Below are 7,399 nucleotides of genomic sequence, written 5' to 3' on the forward strand. Positions count from 1 at the left end.
CCCCGTCCCTCTCTCTCTCCTCTCTCTCTGGTTCAAATTTTTTTTGCTGGCCACGACCCCCAAAACCCCCCACCCCACCCCTATTCTATTCTCACTTACATACGATTTGATTTTGATTTACTCACCGCTCAAAGCTCCTCTCTCTACCTCTCTACATATTACCCGCCAAAAGGTTCATTTTTAAGTTTTTTTTTACGATTACGATTCCTAATTTCATCTTCCCCCTCTCTCCCATCCCCCTAGGGTTTGTTTTCCTCTCTCTTAGTGTCAATTATCATGGCTCGCTCTTTTGCTTGCAGGTTTGACCGGATTCTTGCCCCGATTCCACGCGCATTTCGACGTGACTGCTCTTTCTCGGATGGAATCAGCGGTCGGCACCACTCCCGAGGCGAGATCAGAGCCTGTCGCTGAAAAGAGGGCAGCGGAGGAGGGGCTGGATGTCTCTAAAGAAGCCTCGCCGCCGCCTCCGAAGAGGAGTAGAGGATTGGGCGACCGGCATTTGGTTGGGGATGTTCGGAAGGTAGCTGAGATGGTCTTGGTGTTAGCTGCCATGGGGAAAATGCGGGGAGGAAAGGGCCCCACTGATGTTGAGAAGGAACTGATGGCGGAGGCCCGGAACAAGTTGGCCCTGGTTTGTGAGGGTTTTGCCCCCAAGGACGTTTTCCCGAGCGAGGGTTTTGGAGGTGTTATTGAGGATTTGGGGCTTAATAAATTGAAAGAGCAGAAGCAAGGGTTTCGGCCTCCTAAAATGTCCATAGCGGAGAAGCTATTGGCATCCAAGAAAAAGGTTTGTTCTTTGATTTTTGAGATTTTGACTACTTTGTTTGGTGCTGTTTGTGGTAATCTGGGGATCATGCCTCTATTAACAGTGAAAAATGTCTTCATGATGATTTTGGATGGATTATCGATTTGGAATTCCACTGTTATAGGAATTCAATTCATAAACTGTTCTACACATGCAATCATTCTCATGCTTCTAGTGTTTCTGTGTTTGGTGGAAGCCTCCCAGTGTCTCGTTTAATGTGGTATGAATGTCCCCCGTCCTTGTACCTTTTAAGTAGAAAGTTTTGCTTGAAATATTTGTGTTTTTCAAGTAAGTGTAATGTACAGTAATTTGAATCATTTAATTCTTCGTGCTTTTGTACCCATTTATGCGTCTATAATAGACATAATTTTGCGGTCCCTCAGCTGTGCAGTAAATAAATCTACTTATATACTCGCTCAGATGTCATTAAGTATGTGGATTAGACGTGGAAGTCATCAAGTTTCAAGAAAAAAGAAAATTATATGAAACTTATTAGTGGTATAATGTTACTAATATCAAACGCCATGCCCCAAGGAGTAGGATAGAGTATTATGCACATTATGCTTAGGATAGTAACTTTGAAATAGAGATTAGTCATTATGGGTATCTGTTAAACCCTGTGCAACATAATTCCATGTTTGACTTGATTACACTGATACATTGTACACCTACACTTGCACAAATAGGCTTACAGTTGTTATATTCGATTACTCAAATTTTGCTTCTACATTTTTGTGTTTTCATCATAAAGTTGAACCCTATGTGTGCATTTGTGTATCTGTTTGAGCATTAATCTTAAAACTTTCTTAGTTCATAATTCATATTCATGGGAATTTAATGGATGGATACTATCAATTATTCGTTGCAGCAAACTGAAGCTCAGGTTACCTTGACTAGATAGTTTTATGACAAGACAAAACAGTCACACTAGGTGACAGACTCCTCCATGTTGGAAATCTTAGCTTTGAGTTTTGGTTATCTGAATCCTGAACCATCCACATTTGCTTTTGTGGTGATTCGTTTAAAAGATGTCAGAACTTCAAGGAATAATTCTTCCGTGCATTATGGATAGAACTTCAAGGAATAATTCTTCCGTGCATTATGGATATTCGGTTTAAAGTTTGGACTACTATAATCAGAGAAGATTATATCTGGCAATAAACAAGATTTGATAAGATGAGAGTGGCTTAAAATTTACAAAGTATGTACATCTAAGATTTTCAAGTTTTTATTTCGTATGAATTTCATTTTGTTTATTCTATGTGCATGATATGATGAATTCCAAGGATTGTTCTGAAAATATTAGACGCTTAGCAAAATAGTGCTAATGAGAGTAAAGGAAAATGTAAAATATAGGGATTGCTGGATTGCGCATTGCATCTTGTTTTGTTAAAACATGGTTTATTTACAATATCTTTCATAATCGGATCTGTGGTCTGAAATATTACTTCTCATCTTATACAGTTTCTTTGTAGTGGTAGTACTGTAACAAATATTTTTTGCGCTTAGCTAATAGCTACAACATAGAGGATGCTGCATTTGCTTTTAAAAGCTCGTACAGTCCATTAGCAGAATTAATATAGTAGGTTTGTTGCATTTCTCTTACAGCTCTGATTTCCCAGTAACATGTGCTTTATTCTGTGTTTTATTGTTAGATGGAGAAAGCAGAAAATTTCTCACTGCCATCTACTCCTCATTCATCTCGTCTTCATCCAAACTCTGGATCAGCTGCTGAAAGTCGAAACATGGCACATCCAATTCGAATGCCTCAGTCTGACAAATCAAGTCACATGACAATATCTTCTGGAAGTTTCCAATCCCCTTCCCCTTTAGTCCATACTGCGGCAGTAAACTCTGCACCATTACCATATCAGCTTCCTACTAGCGAGATAAGACCAGTAGTCTCTAGCGGATTGCTTCCTAGCCATTTGAATTCTGTAGCATTACCAAGAGTTGACCGGTCACACATCAGATCAGATGGAAGACCAAATGGTTCTTCACACCCTCAGCAAATTCAAGGTAAAATGAAGCTTGCTTTTCAGTGTGGAAGGATTAATTCCTCTGCTGTGTAGTTAAATCTTTGAAAACTGTTCCTCGTAGATAATAGCTTCTGCTTGCACAAGGTTACTACTTATGCTGAAACCTTACTCTGCTAGCACCAACACTTTAATGTAGATTAGATAATCCAGTGTAGGTATCTATTCTATAGTAATCTAATAAGGTGTCTTATTTTGTACTGCAATAGGAGTTCTAGGACCATGTAGCATCTTCTCAGTGTACTTCATTGCTCATTATTTGATATTCAAACTTTTGCAATATGTCATTTTGCAGCTAATTACTCTACTAACTCAACTGTGAGGACTTCAACATGGTCAGTGCACCCTCAGCCTGTACTTCCTTCCCATCAGGCATCAGATAATAAGGTGCCTATAAATATGTCCCTTAAGGTTGAGGGAGGGGCTGTACTAGCCCCCCAAGCAACAGCTAGGGCAGTTGGTTCTCAGATTGGACCACTGTCACAAGGCACTAGCCATGTCCAGCCTCCTCCACCGGGAAATACACATTCTGAGATTTGTAAGATTGTCCAGAAATTATTGCAACCGCGGATCACTGAACGACCTACTTGGATTCCTCCTTCTAGGGACTATATGAGTAAGGCTTTGACTTGTCAGATTTGCAAGTCGATGGTAATGGAGATAGATAGTATACTCATTTGTGATAATTGTGAGAAAGGGTATCACATAAAGTGCCTCCAAACTACTAATCAAAAGGGAGTTCCAAGAGGGGAGTGGCATTGTGGAACATGTTTGTCTGCAAGCAATGGCAAACCTTTGCCTCCTAAATATGGCCGTGTCATGAGAAATGTCAATACACCAAAACTGCCATCAAATCCAGCATCTATTACATCTACTTCAAGTAAATTACATGGTACTTCAGAAGAAAAAGTCAGCCAGATGAAAGAAATATTTAATGGGAATGCCTCTGTGGAAAACAGTTCAAGTGGAGTTGTAGGTGATAAAGATAGCCACCAGACATCTGCATCTGAGAAAGAAGAAAATAAACCTATGCCGGAGAATGCTAATGCCTCTATTGGTGCTAAGATGGATGACCTAGTATCATCTGGGAATTGCCCCAAAATGTTGAAAACCACCGATTCTGCAAATGTTTCATCTATAAACTCAGATGACGTGAAATCTGCTGAAATAAAACTAAATTATTTGACTGAGCCAGCGATAGCTCTTAACACATCTGATAAGTTGGAGGAAATTCCGAAGTCTGTAGAAGCAAGTCCGCAGGAGAAATCTCTGGAAAATCACTTCTTGCCGACGGATGCAAAAGAATCCCATGGTGATGAATCTTCAAACAACACAGATCACCTGAACAACCGAGAAGTTGTGTATGATAATCTTCCAGAAATTGCTGCGAATGTTGAGGAAACAAACCAGAAAAACTCTTCATCACGGTGTTTGCATCCTGTCAACTGGATTGGTGACCCTGTCCAGATTTTGGATGAAAAAGTTTATTATTCATCTTGCTGCATCAGTGGACATCTATATAAACTTATGGATTATGTTCTTATTCACTTTGACAATGGCAAACTTACACCTTCAAAGCTACAGGTCAGCTAGTGATAATTTCCCCTGTAATCTTTTGATACTTGCCTAAAGTTATTGACTAGTATTCTCTTACATGCTTGTCTTAAAAAATATTTCAGGCACCTTTTCCCAATCTAGCTAGTTAAGATAGTAATACTATATTATGAAATCTGATAATGGGCTTACAAATTCACTTTTATCATTCCTGATGAATTTGTTGAATTGATTCCTGGTGATAATTAAGACAGTTGTTTTTATGACTATTTTAAGAAAACTCAATGCAAGGAAATTGCTACTCCGTATAATTTTATTTATATCTGGAATTTGTTACTCAATTTGCACCTATAAGTTTAGGATACCATACCTTGCTTAAAAGATGGTTTTGCATTCTTCAACATTGTTTTTACAGTACAATTGTGATTAGTTGTGGAACTCTGAATTATTTTTGGAAGATAGAGATTATGCATCATGTTATTGGGCCTAAATTTTACTAATTATAAATCTGCTCTTGGTTTGACCAGTGCTTTATGCCAAGATAATCAACTGAAATGTCTGGCTATAACTTTGATGAGGCCGGCATATAGATTAATAGATGTAAAAAAAACTGGTTTTATTGGATTGATCGGAATGATGTATTTTTGCTTTGTAGAACTGTTTTCCTAATTTTTTATGATAGGGACAAAATACTATATTTTGTGTTGGTTTTCTTACATCATGAACACTGCTTCATTATTGCAGGCTATGTGGGAGGATAAAAATACCGCAACAAAGTGGGTAATGGTGAATCAATGTTACTTTCCTGGTGATTTGCCTAAGGCTGTTGGCCGTCCATGCGGCCTCGAAAGCAGTGAGGTGAAGTCCTGTTTAGTTTGTCAATATTTTTTAGTTTCTTATGTTGTCAATGTGGTGACTTACTGACATGGTTTATTACTAGAATGAGTGGTTTGTGAAACTCCATTTATAGACATCTTGTTCTTGTGAATTTTTCAGGTTTATGAGTCAACTTGTAGTAGATCAGTGATGGCTGGCTTAATAGAAGGTCCTTGTGAAGTCCTCACTCCAAGAAGATTTGCTGAAGAAACTGATAGGAGAATTCGTTCCGGGAGACAAATTATTGACAATTTGCCTCCAGTTTATCTGTGCAAGTGAGTTAATTTGCTAAATGCGTAGCTACTTCTGAGTTACATCTCTTTCACTATGACAAACAGTGTGCATGACTGGTCGTAAATTTGTCTTTTTGATTGTGAGGTGTATTATAGGGATAAAAGCCTGTTGCTCCTCAATAGTAACCAAGATTTCCTTACTAGCTATTATTCAGGTTGTGCGAGTAAATGACATATTTTCTAGCATATATGCCTTTGTTGCTACCAATACTCTTCAGTTCCTAGTCTCCACTGTATGTATCTGCTCTGTAATGGTGGCTGGTCTTCTGAGCTGGTTTTAATTACAATGCATTATGATATTTGAAGATGAGAGTAGGTTATGAAGAACCCAGTGGATTATCAGCTTTAGTAGTTACTTGCAATAAGAGACACATTTAGTAGGATTGATCATAAAAGCTCACCTGTTTGTCAAGTGAATTACCTAAATAAAAACGGCTGCAATTATACATATAAACATGCATTCTGGGTACCTTCTGTTAAATACATCTATCTTGTGTGACAGATGGATTTATGATGAAGCAAAAGGACTATTCCGGGACATTTCCTGTTAAAGAATGTTGCGATCATATTAGGTGAGTGAGTTAATTATATTGATCTCTTTTAGCACATCACATTCTTATCAAGTGAGCACATTCTGTTAGGGATCACCCAATATTGTGAGTGGTTAGTTTTCGCATTTATAATGTTTTGCTTTTGACCTTATATGGTTCGATAATCCCTTAAGCATGTGCATCTTACACTGTTCATCTCAAATCTCATCATGTCCTCAGTAAATTAGTACCTGTTTGATTATGAATGTTTCTGCTGTCGTTAATCCATAGTAACTTCGTGCTAGATCGACAGAAGGTTGCGCAATTCGGTGTAACATGGAGCAGTTTGTAACGGGTTTAGCAAACGGGATGAAGCTGATTTGTAATGGGTTTAGCTCTTAATTGTAGCCTGTAGACTCTGTAGTGTATCATTATGTGGTTAGGCGGATTTACTTGCAACCCTTTTAACGCTCATTCCCAATAATATATGATTGTTTGATGTAAATGTGACTCCACTACTTTTGTTAGCTCCTAATTATTTAGATACAAACTGATTCTGCATTAAAAAAAGTAAGAAACATATGCTCTTCTTGAGGCCTCATTGGTTCTGGGCTTCTTGTCTTGGTCATTGGGCCCAAATTTCATAGAATTTTTTTTTATCTCTGAGAAAAGGGAGTATATAATTAGGTTGTATACTTTGCATTTTATGGTAAATTGATGTCCAAATAAAGGTGAGGCATGATGTGTATTCATAATTTAGTTATGGAGATGGGTTGTCACATCCACATATACAGTAATGATAAGAGATGAACATGATTCAATTCGACCTCAAATTTGAACAAGCCTAAGCCTATACAAATTTGTTGGATGCTTGTCTATGTGGAACAGTAATTACGCTGTCGGCTACCCAACAGTATCATATCATTCCTATTCAGCAACTTCAACATACTTATATTTGTGGCTGCTAACGTTTTCTCTACTTTTCCACAATCCATATTATCCATATCAAATGCATATAAATTATTTCACAGATTTAAAGTGAGGTGGCATATAGATAACATAACATCATATCTTCTCTTTGCGAGATGGAATGCATCTATGAAGTAGATTGTAGACATTGCGAGTAGATGCCAACTCCAATTTCACTACTACAATGTCAAATGACATAATTGAAATAGAATCGGAAGATTATGAATTTAGCCAAGCATTGACAATTTTAGTCAAAGGATACCGACATGAATACACACAAAATTTATGGGTTTGTGTCGAGCTTTATTGGGGTTGTCTCCTTATCATGTTAATCCA

At 37.9% G+C, this 7,399-nt stretch overlaps 1 protein-coding gene across 3 annotated transcripts; it reads left to right on the forward strand.

Annotated features, from left to right (window-relative positions):
- On the forward strand, positions 1-6,599 carry LOC121759633. 3 transcript variants are annotated; one of them, XM_042155288.1, is made up of 8 exons: positions 1-172; positions 300-787; positions 2,461-2,824; positions 3,137-4,425; positions 5,140-5,253; positions 5,392-5,546; positions 6,067-6,136; positions 6,400-6,599. In XM_042155288.1, the coding sequence occupies exons 2-7, from the start codon at positions 359-361 to the stop codon at positions 6,113-6,115; spliced, it is 2,400 nt and encodes a 799-aa protein (XP_042011222.1). In that variant the 5' UTR covers positions 1-172; positions 300-358; the 3' UTR covers positions 6,116-6,136; positions 6,400-6,599. The 3 variants fall into 3 exon arrangements, with proteins under 3 accessions (XP_042011222.1, XP_042011223.1, XP_042011224.1); XM_042155289.1 differs by having other exon boundaries at positions 6,408-6,599; XM_042155290.1 differs by lacking the exons at positions 1-172; positions 300-787 and adding an exon at positions 880-1,025.
- The last annotated feature ends 800 nt before the right edge of the window (positions 6,600-7,399 follow it).

This window comes from Salvia splendens, chromosome 12 (genome assembly GCF_004379255.2).
Source record: "Salvia splendens isolate huo1 chromosome 12, SspV2, whole genome shotgun sequence".
In the NCBI taxonomy this organism is placed as follows: Eukaryota; Viridiplantae; Streptophyta; class Magnoliopsida; order Lamiales; family Lamiaceae; genus Salvia; species Salvia splendens.